At 36.1% G+C, this 18,069-nt stretch overlaps 1 protein-coding gene across 1 annotated transcript in view; it reads right to left on the bottom strand.

Annotated features, from left to right (window-relative positions):
* Positions 1 to 18,069, bottom strand: part of SLIT2 (slit guidance ligand 2) — a 267,460-nt gene that overhangs the window by 85,651 nt on the left and 163,740 nt on the right. The window contains exons 7-11 of the mRNA XM_025895239.2: positions 17,635 to 17,706; positions 13,690 to 13,761; positions 10,774 to 10,937; positions 10,219 to 10,230; positions 8,232 to 8,370 (exon numbers count right to left, since the gene is read on the bottom strand). Coding sequence (XP_025751024.1) covers positions 8,232 to 8,370; positions 10,219 to 10,230; positions 10,774 to 10,937; positions 13,690 to 13,761; positions 17,635 to 17,706 — 459 coding nt within the window. The remainder of the gene's footprint in view (positions 1 to 8,231; positions 8,371 to 10,218; positions 10,231 to 10,773; positions 10,938 to 13,689; positions 13,762 to 17,634; positions 17,707 to 18,069) is intronic.

Raw genomic sequence — 18,069 nt, 5'->3', positions numbered from 1 at the left:
GCAAAGCACTTCCCCAAGTGTCTGCACTGTGATCAGGTCCCTTTATCTTGGTTAAGTCCATCTGTCAAAATCAGTTCTGTCAGATCTCATTTCCTCTCCCCTCTTTTCCTCTTCTTTTTCTCCTTTCTCTCCTTTCACCTTCTTTCCCTCCCCTCCCCCACTTCTCCTTTAATATAATCTGAGTGTTACTGTGAGAAGCAATCTCAGGAGCTTTTAATCCTGCTTAATATCACATGACTCACAAAGATGTAGTCGAGTGCTTGGCATAACACACAGTCATTAATCAAGAGACTTATGAAAACAAAGTATAAGGAAGAATGAGATGGAGGAAGATGAAAACATGAAGAAAAATAGTTAGAAAACAGGAGGGTAAGACAAGACAAGACTGAGGGAACAAATTAGGAAACTCGTGGGAAATGTAAACAATGTTATCATGAAACAACCATACAGCTTTGGCATTCAAACATTATAAAGCTTCCTTCACAAGAAACAAAAATTTTATCCCAAAGGCCATAGTAATAAGAAGTCAGAGGCTTATAACTGCACTGGATTGTAAAGGTGAGCTTTTAAAATCCCTGACTACTATATGGTTTCTCTCATTTCACATATTATGTGGTTAAGGGTCTTTTCTGCCCCTTACAAAGACTAGAATTACTTATACAACTGTTCCTTAGTTAACAGCAGCAACCCTTAAGTCACCCTTCCTTGGAGGAAACTTTCTTCTTCCCCAGCACACCACTGTGTATTATTTTTCCTTCACTTTTGTTAAGATTAAAAACATTTAAAGGAAGGACTTAATTAAATGTGCACATTTTGCTAAGGAATAATAACTTTAAATGATTCTATGATTCTATAATATTACAGTAAGGAATGAGGTATTAGAACCACTTTGACAGGCAGTTCAAGCCATGGAAGAGAAGAGAAAATCAGAAGAATGTAAGTGTAGCATTTTCACAAGGTAGTCCAGCTCATTAATGGCTTTTTGGCCTCTTTTGAAATAAGAGCCTGTCACTTACACCATTCTGAGAGAAGGTACCAGTACAATTAATGGAATTGCTGCCGGGCTGCTGTTTGTAAGGTTTCTCATAGGGTGTTTGAACACATGCCAAAAAAGTCTCTTTTCTAAGGGAACCAGAATTATTTCTGCTGATCATTCAAAGAATTTTCAGAAGGTGAATTCAAAATGAAACCAAGTGAAAAGAGATTAAAAGTGATGAAAAATTGAAATGTGGAAGGAATGCCTGCATAGAGACTGATAAATGCTATCAGCATTAGAAAGGCTATGCTTCCTAAAACCAATTACAGTAATAGTTTTGAACCTTAAGAATGACCTTTAATGTCTTTAATATATGAACTGCATGACAAAGGAGGAAAGTGCTAGGTGCATTAGGCCACTTAAGTTGGTTAAGCTCAAAAGACTGCCAATGAAAGGGTATCCCCTAAAATTACTGTAAAAGGGGTGAGATTTAAATAACAAATCTAAACCAACTCAAATTACGATGTTTGAGATGAATGAATGAATAATGTATCATGCTTTGCTTAAGTCAATGACAAAAGGCTAAAGTAAGGCATACTAAATAATGAAAGTTTGAAGATTATTCATATGTAACATTTATGGGCATTGTATTTTGCCTCAGAACATTACAATAGAGACATTAAAGTAACAGGCCTATGGGAAATTCATTTAAGTTCCCAAAATGCTTCCTGCAGGTCACTTATGGTATGAAGCCTTTTCATTTGACCCAGAGGCAAAGGTGCATCTATGCACCTTTTTAATTCTGTGCTTCCTGCAGAATTCCTAGGTGCACTAAAACTGGAGAAGTTTTGGTGCACAACCAAATATTTTCTTTCTCAAAATACATATGGAATATGAAGTATTTTTTTCTCAAATAATATCACATTGATCAGACAAACCCTGAAAAGAAAACTTTAGGTATTCTTATTTAGCTGTGTGTGAGTTTATTTAGATAATATAGTGGGGATTAATTTTGCAGAAAGGGTGTAACTGGTCCAGATACAATTGTACTAAGTCAATAAGGATTAAGAATTACATTTACTGAGATGCCGAATACTTAATTTTGTTTCAAGCTTTATCACACAGAAGGGAAAAATAGAGGACACCACAGGCTTTATTCTCCTTCCATTTTCACTGGCAGCTACTTGGAGATAAGCAGTCCTGTTTCTGAAGGCATCTTCCCAAGAGGCACTTGGCAGACAATGCATGGCCTGCTAACTGACTTCACCCAACGGGAATTCCTGGTTTTAGCCAAGTGGTTCTGCACCAATTGAGAAGTCAGACAGAGAGTGTGACAAAACCCTCTCAGCAATACCCTGACAGTCACCAGTAAATTAAACTATACTGGAATGAAACAACATTTTGGCAACTGGCATCACAGAATGCCTGCTCTTTCCTAAACCACTTCAGCTTCCAGTTCTATTTTCTCGGCGGTTTAGGTTATCCCACCAAACTTGGAGACAGGTTGCAGTGCTGTGCAAGCACATACTGTCCTTGCGAGTTTTGCTACAGAAGCAGTAGCCATCAGCAGAGGAGGTAGTTTCTAATGTCTTAAAACAGCATTCCAAGACAGTAAAGCTACCAAGGCAGTGTAAAGTCACAACATCAGTATTAGACTCTAAACAGAAAGCCTTTTCTTGCACTTTTCCCCAGAGAGCTAACTCAGAGCTTCAACATGCAAAATTTTACACAATTGAAACTGCCAAACTGTTTAATACTTAAGAAATTCAATATTCCATTTAAAGGTTTTGGGTGGCTTTTTTCTTTGTTTTGTTTGTTTGTTTGGTTTTTTACACATTATTCAGATATAAGTTAATTTATCAACCCCACTGAGGAAAAAAAGGCATAAAATTGTCAACATGGAACATACAGTTCAAACCTGCAGTTTAATTATACACATCGGAAGGACTGGGAATAGCAATAATATTAATACCACTTGGCTTTATGCAACATTGCCCCAGATGGACTGACAATGTACCAAATACAAAGTATTTCTGTGCAGAAACAGATCAGATGACATTTTTTTCAAAGAAAGTTTGTGTTGGGCAAAGAGAAAGAACTCTGTGCTTCATAGGGTACTGAGGAGTTGACTGAGGTCAGGTTTTCCTTTGAGAGAAAGGATGGAAGAAATGGATAGAGAACATGGCAAAATATCACAAAACCATGAGCATGTGTTGAAAGAAAACTTAAAAAAAAAGTCAAGAAAAAAATAATGGGACTATGGACCTTCAAAAAGTAAATGTGGTTTATATTCTTATTAAAACTAATAACTTATTAAAACTGCTGTCCATATAAGAACAAATAATAAAGAGGTAGAAATGGATGGAAAAAAAAAATCTCATAAAAATACGATGTTGAATTTTAAACACCTCTATAAAGGAGGGCACGCAAAGTTTAATGTCAGCCTCACAGGAGAACATTATTAATACGAAATACAATAAAGCAAAGGCAAAGAGAAGGACAGATGTAAACACCAGAGGTTTTTGTCGACCATGAAGTTGGCTGAAGCATAACATGACAGGCTAGTAGTGCTTAGCAGTGATTTCCGCAAATACAGCCCATAAAGAGGGGAGAGAGGGCAGAGAAACTTGTTCAGAGTAAGGGAATTTGAAAGCATTGTGGATTTTTCAAACATCCCTATCAGCGAAGCATGAAAATCAGATGACAATGTTCAACCAAAAATGCAGAGAAAGATCAACAAGTAAGGAAAAGTACTGAAAAGATTGGACAACATCCAGTGCAGGTAAAATAGAAGTGTCACGCCAATTTTCTTGCAGTGTGCACAAGAACCTGGTGATGGTAGTATTATAAAGATGAGTGAATAAATAAGAATTTGGTTGTTAAAGCCTGTACATCCTTCAGAAGACAACAGGGAGCCAGCACATTTCTCTTTTCCTCTCTCCCTGAGAACTGGGGAGCTCCTGCCAAAGCATGTGCTTAAAATGGCGACGAGGTAATAAAGCCATGTGTGTGGGAACTGCATAGCAGTGGTGGAAATACAGGGCTCACTATACCCTTCTGTCTTGTGTTCAGCAACTCCTCAGTATTCTTAACACTACCATGACAGCGTGGTCTCATCTCTTCAAGTGTTTACTGTCAGTTACCATTTGGCATACTGACAACAATATCGCCTAAGGAATAAGTGAAAAAAACCTATTATTTTGTGGGATACAATAATTCTTTCCAATCTAATCTCAAGGGGTTGCTATAAGCAACAGTTTCAGAGTACTTCTTTAAAAACGAAGCTTTAAACCACTTTTTATTGTATGATAACAATACTGGAATGTCACAATCTTTCTGCATGTCGTAGTCAGTTAAAAGCAGAGAGGACTGAAGTCTTTCATAGAGCAGCTTTAAAAAGTGACATACAACCTGATTCAATGTTCAGAAATGCCTGTGGATGGTATAATAAGATTACATCTACAAACTTCTGGTTCCTGAAAAAATCCTAACAGCTAAAAATACAGGCCTAGGACTCTGCATGGATAATTCAAGAAAAAACATGGTGCGACGTGTACTGGCAGTTACAAAATATTATTAGGTTGCAAAAGGCAAATGAAAGAAAACTAAAATTCCATTAATAAAAATCTGATGGTTCACTACCATTTGGAATATTGTATTCAACTCTGGTCATTGCAAACCAAAAAATTTAGAAAGCAATTCAGAGAAAGAGGAGGAGACTAATTAAGACATAGTAAGTCTTGGCATTCAAAAGATTGAATGAACTTGGAACAGTTGGTTTAGAGAAGAGACGTCTGAGGGTGGCATGCAAAATAGGTGGTGATAGGACAAATTATGAATGTGAATGCATTTTCTTTCCCTCTACAAAGAGAGAGGAACATCAGTGAAACTTTAAAAGACTGTATTTTAAACTGGAAGATTTTGAGTGCAATTCCCTCCCCCCAGAATTTATTACCTTAATAGAACATGAAAATTTAGAACATTGTTGGGTTTAAAGCAGATTGGATATTTCAATGAAAACCCTTTTTTTCCTGAAAGCTATGCAAATTTTCAAGATTCAGAGGAACCCTAACACACCTTGGGAGTAAAGAAATATTTGTGCTATTGGTGTTTTATTTCTGAAGATGTACATTTCTGTTTCCAAAACATTCTTCAGGAACAACTGATGAGAGCCACTGGCCAGGGTGGAGTGCTGGTTTGATCCAGTATCAGATTTCTCTCACTTCACTATTGGTAAAACCTTTTTCACTCTGTAAACCACTCATTTTCCAGCCTCTTCTCTGTCTCTCATTCTTTTTGATGCTAAGAAGGTAAATACACCTGCCACCCATAAGAATCATAAGAGAACTATAACTAATTATTTTATTCACAATAAAGCAATGAGTATAGCATAAAGCTTTCCCCATGCAACCATAAAATATATTTGTTTGTAAAAAATTCAATTCCTTTTCAACCTATTGACAAGAAAGCAAAAGAGACCCTGTGATTCTCATTAAATACTCATAAGATCATCTACTCTAATTCTTCCACTCAGTTTATCTCTTGATTTCAGTGCATTTCTTGTGCCTTATTTTATTTCTTTCTTTTCCTGTACATTTCTCTCCTTACCTGCCACCCAACAGCAGAGTTTTATTCTCTCTATATGGTAAGTGCAGTCTACTACTGGCTTGAATCATATTTTATATCAGTCTATGTTATTCAAAATCTAAGTCAATCACTGAAGTTCAGTTTTTTCATCATACCAACATTCACTGGTGTGCATCTGTTCAATACAAAATAATTACTAAAGTTTGATTTTCTAACTTTCTACTTCTTCTTACACCTGCTTTTAAATAAACATATATTGAGGTCTTATGGCATGACTGGTGTTACTTAACTGAGCAAAATGTTATGACCTGCAATTTATTTAGCCAGCACCTATGGACTACATACAATACAGAGAGATAACATAGTTTACACTGTATCACTGTAAACTATATGCACTGTACATATTTATATGAGCACACATATATATCTACATTTCAATGGATTATGGATCTCAGAACGTGAAAAGGCCTCACTGGAATCTGAACGCTGCCCAGACTAGCAGGAAACATTGAGCCTCAGTCTGCAATCTCTTAAATGTTTAGCCAAATACTGAAGGGGCTGCTACATGGTTACTTTTACCCTCCAGGACAATAAACTGCTGAAGATCATAGCATTCCATGCCTAAAACTCAACAGAATTTCTTACATACATAAGAAAAGTATAGTAAACAAAAGTCAGTCTTCAGTGTCTGTAACCAGTGGTTAGCTCCAGTGGCTAGCAGCATATAGTGGGGACTCTGACACATACTCCCTCTTTCTTTCTTGCAATATTTTCTTCTTCTTCTTTATGCACACAGACGCACATAAACAAGTAAAAATGCCAGTATACAACTCATTAAATAGTGAGAACGGTCTTGTACAGCCTTCCCGGGCATTGTGCACAGATTTTATGAAAGAGTCACTTTATTTGCAAGCAGAGGAATTTTTCTGAGAGGGGTAAAAGGTAAAAGAAGTGTTTGTATTATACAGAATTGGGTCGGGCAGGGTCAACCAGGTCAGTCTTAACAGCAGTAATAATGAACTGACAGATGTGATGATTATTCACATCCTTAGAGGAAAACCACAGTAGTTCCAAACCCTGTTAAGTTCAAAAACACAGGTCAGATATCAACAAGCTAATTAAAATCTCATTGTGGAGACCTGTTTTTAAACTTTCAAGAAAATCAGAGATCTATTTACAACAGGATGTATGTTCAGGAGATGTCTTCCCTTTCACTTCAGGCATCCGTTCCCCTCACCTCCCTTATCTGAAATTCTTAACATCACCTAATATCATCAAGGTGCTCCCAAGTTTTTTATTCTGAAAACTTTACCAGGTTGTTGTCACAGCTAATTTCCTACTATTTCCGTAAAGGGAACTCCCAGCTTCCCTTCCAAAACACTGCTCCACCATTCCCAGAAGAGAAAGATGCTCATGTTGCTTGGTTCCTGCCTGTCTTGTCAGCAAGCTCACCCCTTGCTTTTGTTGCTTCCCCACACAGAAGACAACGCAGCAGTAACTTTTCTTCTGTGCCCACACAACCTCTCAGTCACATTGCTTTGGAAGACAGAAGGCCCTATGACATCTGTGTTATGACTCTTCTCTACAGTCAGGACATGATTGTAATTTTGTACGTTTCCGTTGTATATGACATGTCCGGCAACTCTATCAGCGTGCAGGCTCTTCTATCCACAGGCAGGTGGTATTAACACAAAGACTATACCTTATTTTTGCTTTCTTATGCTTCTCTAATAGAAAGTCTGATGAATAAAGTGACTGAAGGTAAATGTCACAGTTTAAATCCACACAGCGGTTCGCTCACTCCCCCCAGAATGGGATGGGAGAGAGAGAATCAGAAGGGTAAAAATAAGAAAACTTCTGGGCTGAAATAAAGACAGTTTAACAGGTAAAACAAAAGCTCCATGCAAAAGTAAAGCAAGGAGTTCATTCACCGCTTCCCATGGGCAGGCAGGTGTTCAGTCAGCTCCAGGAGAGCAGTACCCCATCACACTTAACAGTGACTTGGGAAGACAAACACCATCACTCTGAGCATCTCTTCCTTCCTGCTTCCTCCCCTAGCTGTATGTGCTGAGCGTAACGCCACAATGGTATAGAATATCCTTTGGATTAGTTGGGGTCAGTTGTCCTGGCTGTGTCCCCTCACAACATATTGTGGGCCCCAGCCTGCTTACTGGTGGGGTGGGGTGAGGAGCAGAAAAGGCCTTGACTTTGTGTAAGCACCACTCAGCAGTAACGAAACAATCTCCGAATTATCAACACTGTCTTCAGCACAAATCCAAAATGTAGCAACATACCAGCTACTGTGAAAAAAACTCTACCCCAGCCAAAACCAGCACAGAAAGCAACCCTAAAAGCAATGGAGTTTATAATCTGCAGTGAAAAGCCACTGACTTGTAGAAAAGCAAGAATTCCCAAACTCATATAAAGTGAACTCAGAATGCAGTTTTAACTATGAATTGTGAGTAGTACATACAAAAGTAACTCAGAAGATAACATAAAGATCTTAAATGTTTTCAGAAACCTACATATTCCTTTTATATCTTAAGTTGAATGCGTACACCAAAATTCCTACCCTATAAAATGCATGAATTTATACAAATAACAAAAATGAATACACAGGAAAAAACTTTTTTCTGCAAGTTCATAGAAAAAAAGGCAGATTACACACATTTCAGTAATGGTTTCTGGAAGGTTTGTTGGGATCTCAGTAAGGCCTTTCCCACGACAGTCCACAATGTTGTTACTACAGGTGCATGCAGTAGGGCAGTGCAAGACACTGCAGGATGGAGCCATAAAGGACTGGTGACCTGCAAAGGAAAACATTTTACATTTATTTGAAAAATCTAAGGCAGAACTTCTAAAATATACATTGTAGCCTATCAATACTTTCAAACTGCATTAATTTAAATACACAGTTAATTGTAACATTCAATACTGAGAGATTAAAGAAAAATGCTCAACTACTGTGCTAGCATTACATAATTTTTCAATTGCTTTAGCAACACCCATTCAAAATCGTTTCAACAAATAAGACTAAGTGTGATCCATATTTCAGGTATATTTTATTTATTGAATGCTATTAAAACCTAATTACTGATTTATTTAGTTTTCAGAACTTTGTGTAGTATTAAAAATGCATGTCAAGAGAAATGAATGAACTATGCTACAAGAACTGAAGGTGACCTGTCGTTACAGTTTTGTTCTGCAACTATTTATTTGAATATGGTCCTTCAGTTCTATATTTTGGAGTTGTGACATTTTTATTTTGTCTCACACAATAATACATAACAGTTTTTACACAGCTGTTATTCTCTCAGTTTTAGCTTAGCAGACTTCTTCCTCCCACAGTTGTACCATTCTCACTAACTCTGGTAGCTAATTTATACAGGAGTTCATCCTGATTTCTTAGTGCTGTATGTTAAACTCAGCATTTTTAACTGCATTTAAGCATAATCACTTTGTATTTAGGTATGTTTTCTAAAGTAAAAAACTTATTATATTTTCCTGCAAATAGATAGATTGCACATTTTTAAATATATTATCATTCTTCTATCGATTTAATGATACGGAATAGCTGTTTTGTAATGATACAAAAAGACACAAAAGAATGAAAAAAGGCACGATGCCCTCCTTTTCTTTCTTTTTTCATTAAGTTAAAAAAAAGCGAGGGTTTTTTTTTGAAATTCTCGGGAAAAAAAGAAAATACTAACTTCTTGACTATGAAACCACAATTTAATTTAAGATCACTCTCACAATACTTAATGTCATATATTAATATAGGAAGGGTACTCTGATAACGTAAGTTGCAGCTCAGTGCTGTTCCCACTTGCAACTTTATATAATAACTGACCAAGTTTTAAATTGCTGAAAAGATTAGTCTTTTAAGGCCAGATTGGATGGGGCTTTGAGCAATCTAATTTGGTGGAAGGTGTCCCTGCTCATGGAAGGGGAGCTGGAAATAGATGATCTTCAGGTCCCTTCCAAGCCAAATCATTCTATGATTCTATGAGATGGAATTTTACAATATAATAATTTGATTTCACATTTATGTACGTGTTACGAAAGTACAAACAGCTGCCAAAACTGATAACACACACTGCTTGTTTTCTACTTACAGGGAGGAAATGTTTCATTTAGTTTTATTAAATAAAAATACTGTGATCCAGGCAGAAAACATGGTTATCCCTCTTCCTAATAATAATTATAATGACCAAGTTATGACAGCATTCGTGACACTCAGGTTCTGCAGCCATAACATTTACAAATAAGATATACAAAATTATCTCATTAGGAGGCCTTTTAAATGTACATAAAGGCAGCACTAGTGGCAAGAATACTGCTAGCATTTGCCATGTGAAGATGGCAGTGCCTTACACTTTGATGTCAGAGACTGTTTAAAAAGGACAGAACACTGTGCTCTCCATAAACTTTTAAAAGCATGGATGTGTGCAAATTTTGGCATATTTGGCAATAGGCTTCTGGGGCTTTGCAGAAAATCAACCAGTAGAAGAAACTCTGATGAATCACTGAAAAGACAGATAGCAATACTGCAGCGGGTTTTTAATGTTCTTGAGGAAACTTGAAACAGTAGACAAAGTTTACAGAAGATTTTCAGTCTGAGTCTAAAAATATTTAAATAAGAAAGATAAACTTGCCTTCTTCCTCATCTGGAAGATATGAATAAAGGAAAAAAAATTGAATAAAGAAAATGTGATTAGTAATGAACTGTTAGTCATTTCATTATTTTATACCAAAAAATAACCTGATGCATTAAAGTATACCAATAAAATTCAAAAAGCTACTCAGGGATTCAAAATAGTATTTAAATGGCAGAAAACAACAACAAGAAAAAGCATCAATCTGTAAAGTTTTTAAAAAATAATAATATTTCCTTATTAGTAAAAGCTTTATGTTCTCAATAAGTGCAGCTTTTATTTAATTTCCTGCATCTGTCCCCCATAATTATACCTTTAGAAAGCTATACAATCTGTGTGAATGCAGCATTTACACAAAGTTTTTAAGGACAGAAGCACCCCCACACAAGATACAAATACTCATAAAAATTATTAAGGTTTTTTTTTTTTAATAAACATTAATTCTTGGATTACGCAAAAGCTAACAAAAGTCAACATGCAGCACTAGAACCACCACTGAGCAGTTGGTAGGTGTGTTTCAAAACAGGACTGGGTGAGCAAATCTGTTTCCCTTACCGCTGCAGACAAACTCCCGCTTTTGGACCTCGGCCACGTTGTGCCCCCGGAGGTGGGACGGCCCCATGCACTGGGTGTAGAGCCCGACCCGCGGCCGCTGCCGCAGCCAGTCAGACAGCCAGGCCAGGTGGCAGTCACAGTACAGGTTGTTGGAGTGAAGACGGCTGCGTGGAAAGAGACATGCCAACACCTTTAAATTAGGAAGAACAAACAGAAAAGCAGCCAATCTGCCCAGCCCTCCCTCCAGCAAGCAACTATGCCAATTTATTAATACAACTGCTAATGAAGAATCGATTTTTTACATCTTTCATTGAAAGTCTGGGAGTTACAAGATAATAAAGAAAACTATACAAGCAGGAAAATTTACAAGCAGGAAAATTACTTTTTGGTTGTGGCCTAATTAATTGGAAGAAAAAAGAACACTTCCTAATAAATTAACTTATCTGTAGTTGCCTGTCTCTTGCCTAAAAGAAAGAAGCAAATACACAAGAGCTTGAAAGCTGTTGTGGGACTCTTTAGCCCAGACCTGTACAAATAGTGAATAAGACAAAAATGTCTCAAGAAAATTGCCCTGTGGTGATAATACACTGTCAGAAATAAGAGTTAATAAAAGATTTGGTTTCCAATTAGATATATCTGTAAGTCAGGCCATTATTAGTCTCTATAGAAACAGCCTGAAAGATCCCTGTAACAGGTCATACTCATTTTCTGCTGAACAAGATAGAGTAATAACTCAATATAAAGTACCTTCTTTCACATCTCTTTTCTGATTTCCTCTCTTTTTGTTTAACCACAGAAAGTGGTATTAGCTGCTTTTGGCTACTAGTGACCCATGTCCTAAGCAATGCCTGAAATTAAAAGACCAAACAAAGCAAGTGATGGAATTAAGGAGGTTGTCTCTCTGTTGCAGCGGTCTGACACAAGACCACGGCTCCTTGCCAAGTGTCAAAAAGCACTTTGCCATTGATAAAATATCAGACAAATGTATTCACTAAATTAGGTAAATTACTCTTCCCTAGCTCTTACATTTTCTCAAACTACAGAAAAGGATGTCCACAGCTATAAATCAAGTCGTTACTCAGAATCATCCATAACAAGGTAATGCCCTTTTGGTCCTTTTTAGTTGATGTGTTCAATCCTAACTAAATAACTGGAAAGGAAGTGCAAGAAATTCAGAAAAGGAGTTTAATTAATCCATTGTAAAATAAATCTTCAAAGCAACCTGAAATGCGTAACCAACATGAACAAAAATATTAACAATTCCCCCCCAAATAAGTAGAAGTTAAAGGCAATATATTTTCCTGAACTAATCCTGGGTTGGTGCTTTGCAAATATAGTTCACGATACAGCACAGTCATTCAGTACAATCTGTGGCCAGCTGTAGGCAAGAACATCATTGCAAATCAGAACTAATGCCACTGAAATCAATACAGTTATACAAGCATATTCTGACTGCAAATGGGATGTCACAGCGATAATCTGTGTCTTGTTTAATTTGTTTCTAAAATACATTTTCAGAAGATGAAATATCCCAACCAAAGAAAATATAAATATTGCTAATTTGATTCACTGCATTTTGTGGTTCAGAAATATCGTATTTTATACCAAGACAATACTTCAAATTGTATTTGAAGGTTTGAAAGAAGTACAGACATGATTTTTTTCAAGACTCAGACCTGAAAGAATGAAATTCTATTAACAAAATCTCACTGAGGCTGCCAAAAGCCCACGGTCAGCACTATTTAAGTGGTTTTGTATTTGTCCAAGCCAGAATAGTTACAATTCTGTTACGAAATCCACAGAGCTACTCACCTGTATGAAGTTTCTTCAGTTACAAACAGTATGTTAACTCAAGCGAAAATCCCTACTGATTTCAGAACAGTTGTGCAACCCAACATGCATAAAAGAACCTGGAGAGACCTTTTGTAAAAGTAGTTCTTTAATAGTAACAGTTACTCTTGACTTCTGATAGAAGCATCCTACTCATTTTTAACTCCCGTTTCACTAGAAAATCTGTTTGAAAGTGAGTCTCAGGACTAAACCTTGATATGTTCTGGTTTTGCCACTCAACACAACATACATGTATTCATAGTTAGGACAAACATACCAAAAAATAATTCCAACTCCTGTCACCTGCATACACACTCTTTTCACTGTGCTTTGTTTTAGAAGACTAAAGTGTTCCTCTTTGAAAGTCATAACCTCTAAAAATGGGGACCTTATTGTAAATGCTGACACAACTTTAATTATAATAGCACAACCGGATGATGCTATAATTTTATGTTACAAAGAATGTCGGCGAGCCAGTTTAGTTTAATTAGGTCTGCTAGCAGTACAGTAATAAAAGCATAAAGATTTCCCATTTATCACATCTGACAGTCAATCAAAGATTCTCCCATGTTCCTAAATGAAATGTGACCCATTCAATAGCTCAAAGTAAAACAAATTCTTGACTTTCAAAAAACATCAATTTATTCCTCTATATAGCTGTAACATGTAAAGGAGAATTCCCCCTGCCTTCATGGTTTTTTAGGTTAGAAGGTGAAGCTTTTCTGTAACTGAATACAGTATTATGGAAAGTGATTCCCACCCATTTCGGAAGAGGCCAAAAACCATTTTTGTAGACTTATTCATCTCACATTTTAAAAGAGTTGACGGAAAAGGATGCAACCACTCCTTTATCTCCTGAGCCCCAAGTATAGCTTGTTAGGTTTTCCTCTCAGAATCAGTTTACGTAGACACACATAGAGACTTCACACTCATCAACATCAATACATGCTACATCAATACTTTTCAATTGAGTTCATGCTTGCTTTGCCCATATATGTATTTTTAGACACCTGAAAAAACTTGGCAGAGGTAAAAATATATACTGGAATGACAAAAATAGCAGCCAGTTTCAGTAGGACTACTCACAATGTTCTGAGTTTGGGCATATGGTTGAAACTTGCCACGGACAGTCGAGTGATGTTGTTATTGTTGAGAGTGCTGCAAAGTCAAGAGGAATCCTGTTAACATATTACAGTTATGTCACATTTACTACACTTTTAAAAAAGGCATAACTAATGAAATTCATGGTGTACTGGTTTTAGGGATGGACATCAGAAAAAAAAAAAAACCACAAGTTTAGCTATATTTTTCCTCCGTGTTGATTTCCTAGTAAAATATTATGGGTTTACCATTAATAATCCTAAGTAATTTGAGGTTCCAGTAGCCTATGATTCTCTGAAAAGGAAATTCCACCAATGTTGAGAACACCTATGGCATTCAAGCTAAGCTTGACATCCTGATGTAAAAAAGAGAGTATTTAGAGAAAATGTCTTGGTTCTAGGATTCCGATTTCTCTTTCTATCTTCTGAGAGTCCATTTTTTGACAGATGATATAAGATCTGAAGGTTTTTTCCCAAGAATTTTAGGAAAATATTGAATCTGAGCTGCAGTTAGGTTTTATATGGAACAAGTTGCTATAGGTGAACCAGAGCTACATGAACAATAGGGGAGTTTCTGCTATATGATGAAAGGAGTCAGGAATAATATAATACTTTAACAATCTAGTAATTTAAATTTAGGACAAGGTGTTGAGAACTTGAGATAGGAACTAGAAATAAGTCTTAGCCCATTGTTGGCTAGCTCAGGCCCATCATACTTGGTATGTGTAGTTTGTAAAGATTTGGAAACTTTATGAATGAATTTGCAGTAAAATATTGTCTTTAGGCTGCAAATAAAACGCAAACAAGCTTAACTCCAGAACAAGGAAGCAACGGATAGAATTTACAGTTTTGACTTAGTGATTACTCATTTGAGTAGAATCTATATAACCATAACAGTAATAAATAATAATTTCCACTGAAAAAAGGTTATTTTTTTCTTTTGAAACAGAAAGTATTTTTCTTCTTCCTTTTGTTTTTTAAATCACAAAGTGTAATTTGTGCTTATTTTGAATAAATTCTGAAGTACTCTCTGATCTTGAAACACAGAAAGGTAAATTCATAGCACCCTGAAGAGGATCAGGCTATATACCACCACATTAACCAAGCAATTAATTACTGGTGCAATGTGCTGCATTTTACCTTTGCGTGCTTACTCATTCAATGTCCTAAATCTTTTCTTTGCTGAGCATAAGGGAACTCCCCTGTGTGTTCTTGGGGCTACATAAACAGAGAGGAGAAAAATGGAAAAAAAAAAAAAAAGAAGGATTTTGCCCTTTTTCAAAACATAACAAAGATGAAACAACAAAAAATGGCCGAATGGGTAACTCCACAAAAGGTGTCTTAATGAATTAATGACAGTCAGTAAATCTTGGTAGAATTTTCTTTCAGTGTCCACATGGTAAATGACTGCATAATTTCCTATAAGATTTTAAAATCCTGTCTTTTCAATGAAGGAAAATCAGTCCATATTTCCATAGCAATTAAGAGAAGGCATATCTGCAAATGTTTTAATTTTCAATTTGAACTGTTTGATGTTTGCCTTGGCATTTTGTGTAGTTTATTTTTGCAAGGGTAAGAAAAATTAGACATAGGAGTAGATGTGAGGGATACATAAGGGATTAAAAAACTTTTATGGCTGTTTCTATCTAATGATAAAAATGTTTGATTTCATTACAGAGATTACAGTAACCAAAAAAAAGTTGGCTCAATACTTTTACCTGTTTTACAGGTTACTTATAGCAAAGATTGTGATGACTTTTTTCCCATTTCTTAGACTTTAATTTTTTTTAACATGACACCACTATATATCTTCCTCATAATCTGTTTCCGAAATACAGCAGATTTTCCATTAAAAAAAAAAGACAAAGGAAAACTGAAACTTCACAGAAATTCACGGAGATGATTACACTTCTAATTGCTTTTGTCTTTCAGGTTATTTTGCGTCTTTAACACTAACTGCCTCTAAAGTTCTACAGTTATTTAACCAATATATAAAACCTGTTACTTTGGTAAGCATTTCAAACTGTCACTAAACAGGATTAAAATCTGTTTAAAAGCTATACCTCATACTTGAAGTTTGAAGTAATATATACTTTCTGTGTTTAGATAGAATAATTAACTCCAAATGAAAACAACATGCATAGTCCTATTTGCTACTCAGTGCATATACAGAATGGTCTGATCTACACATCTTTCATTCTTTAAGCCATATTGGAAAAGAAGCTGAATTAGACACAAAATCTTTGGTACTGTTAGAAATATCTAGTTCAACTTTTTTAAAAAACCCTGGATCTTTACATCATTTCTCATCACATACTATAACTTAAGATAGTGAAAATTTAGTTGTATATTTGAACAATGGTTACACACTATGTATATTCATTCACAAAAGTCTAACTACCTACTTTCCAGCAGATTATTATTTTAGAGTTTTTTTCCTCTTTTGCACTCATTGAAATCCATTTAAAAATTTTACCACTACCCTCAACTAGCAAGGATGACCTTTTTAGAACACTAAAATGGCAAACATTAAAAAATGCAGAAAACATTTGTTGTTTTTTTTTTTAATAAACATTTAACAACTGCATTTGTAAAGAAAGGTTTGTATTAAAAAACACCATAATAACCAGATTAAGCCATCACTGGAAAAATTATTCTGTCACATACATGTGTTCCAAAGACAAAAATCTCAGAGAACATCGGGTTTACTGACAGACAACCAACAATTCATCATAACAATTAGATGCAGTATTGAACCTATAGTACGTTTTACATGGCTTTATACCAGACAGTTAACAATAGGCTTGTTATTCTATGAGTGCAAAGAAAAAAAATAATTCAATTAAGCTGCCGGTTTCATTCACTCATAAGTAAGACCAACCAGTGCTTAATAACAAAAAACTTTAGCAGCTGCTTACATACTCTTTAGTTGCTTGGAAATGCAGACACTATCTACTGCCAGAGAAGCTTCTTTACTTCAGAAAAATTTTTATAAAAAGCAAAACCCCAGACACAACAAAACCTGCTCCCTCATCCTGCTCCAGTTGTGATTAACTGAGTGATTCAAATAAACATGAAGTAACTCACTGATACACAAATTCTTTTACTTCTCTTAACGTAGAAAATCCAGAAAAAATGTGTAATTTTGACTGACAAAGCAAATATTTCAGGAATGTGTCCTGTGCCTCAGATTCTCAGGGAACAGAGGCACTTTGCTCATTACAGTGATATTCTCAGATGAGGGGTCACTGATGATAATTTCGTTACTTTTAACTTCACTGATAGCCACTTTGAGACAGTGAGAAAAAGTATGGAAAGGAGTATTGTAAAAATAATCTTCTGTGACACACAAAGAAGATATTTTGCTAAACATACATATGTATTTATGCACATAAAACTTAAAATGTTTTAAAAATGAACTATTAACACGCACATGTTAAATATCTTGACATACAGCAGTAGTGCTTGATAGAAAATGCCTCTTTGAAAACATTCAGATTATCAAATATACATAGCATATTGTTCCTTAAAGAGAGTCTGAAAGATCAGACTGATGTCAGAATATATAACAAAAGCAATCCTGAAAATGTTCATCACATCAACAGTGATGGATAATTTACAAAATTAATTGGGTTCATTAATACTGTTGCTTTCCCCCCTTTTGTGATGAAATATATTATTTTCTTATAGTATCTGCCAATGGTTTTTTTTTTTTAATAATTATGTTTAATGGCTGTCTTGCAGCGTAAAGGCGTATCTCTCCCTCTCCACATCTTTTTACCATTTTATAGCACATCACAGTGGATTATTTTAAGACATCTTTTCACCAGACCATCCTGACACCAGGCTGCAGCTCGCAGATAAGCTTCTACATTAGTACTCCCCAGACACTGAGCTCTTGCTACAAGTAAGAGATACAAGGAATACTTACAGCACTTCCAGGTCACGCAGAGCCCTAAATGCCCCATCTTCAATACAGCTGATCTGGTTGTAATCCAGTTGCCTGTTAAACAGATTAGGAAGGCATTTGTAAGGGAGAGGCGCGCTGGCAAGGTGAGGTGCAAGGGAAGCCTCCCGAAGGGCCGGCAGAGCAAGGCCACGCGAACAGAAAGGCTCTGGCCATCCCTCCCGTCCGCTCGAGGCTGTCGCACAGCGCGCCGGCCTGCACGCTGCCACAGAAATCCCTTTTTGTTCTCAACTGTCTGCGCAAAACAGCAGCGCTGGGAAAGCTCCAGTAAATAATAACTGCACCTTATATTAAATGCCAAAGGAATGCAATTTCATTACATCAAGAAAAGCTATCCATTAAAAGCTCTCAGCGTCATCTTGCTGAAACAATTTCATTAAGGTAAAGGACGGTAAATCA

The sequence above is a fragment of the Manacus vitellinus genome, unplaced genomic scaffold, assembly GCF_001715985.3.
Source record: "Manacus vitellinus isolate BGI_N305 unplaced genomic scaffold, ASM171598v3 scaffold_0_pilon, whole genome shotgun sequence".
Lineage (NCBI taxonomy): Eukaryota > Metazoa > Chordata > Aves > Passeriformes > Pipridae > Manacus > Manacus vitellinus.
This window is presented reverse-complemented; position numbering and strand designations above follow the sequence as displayed.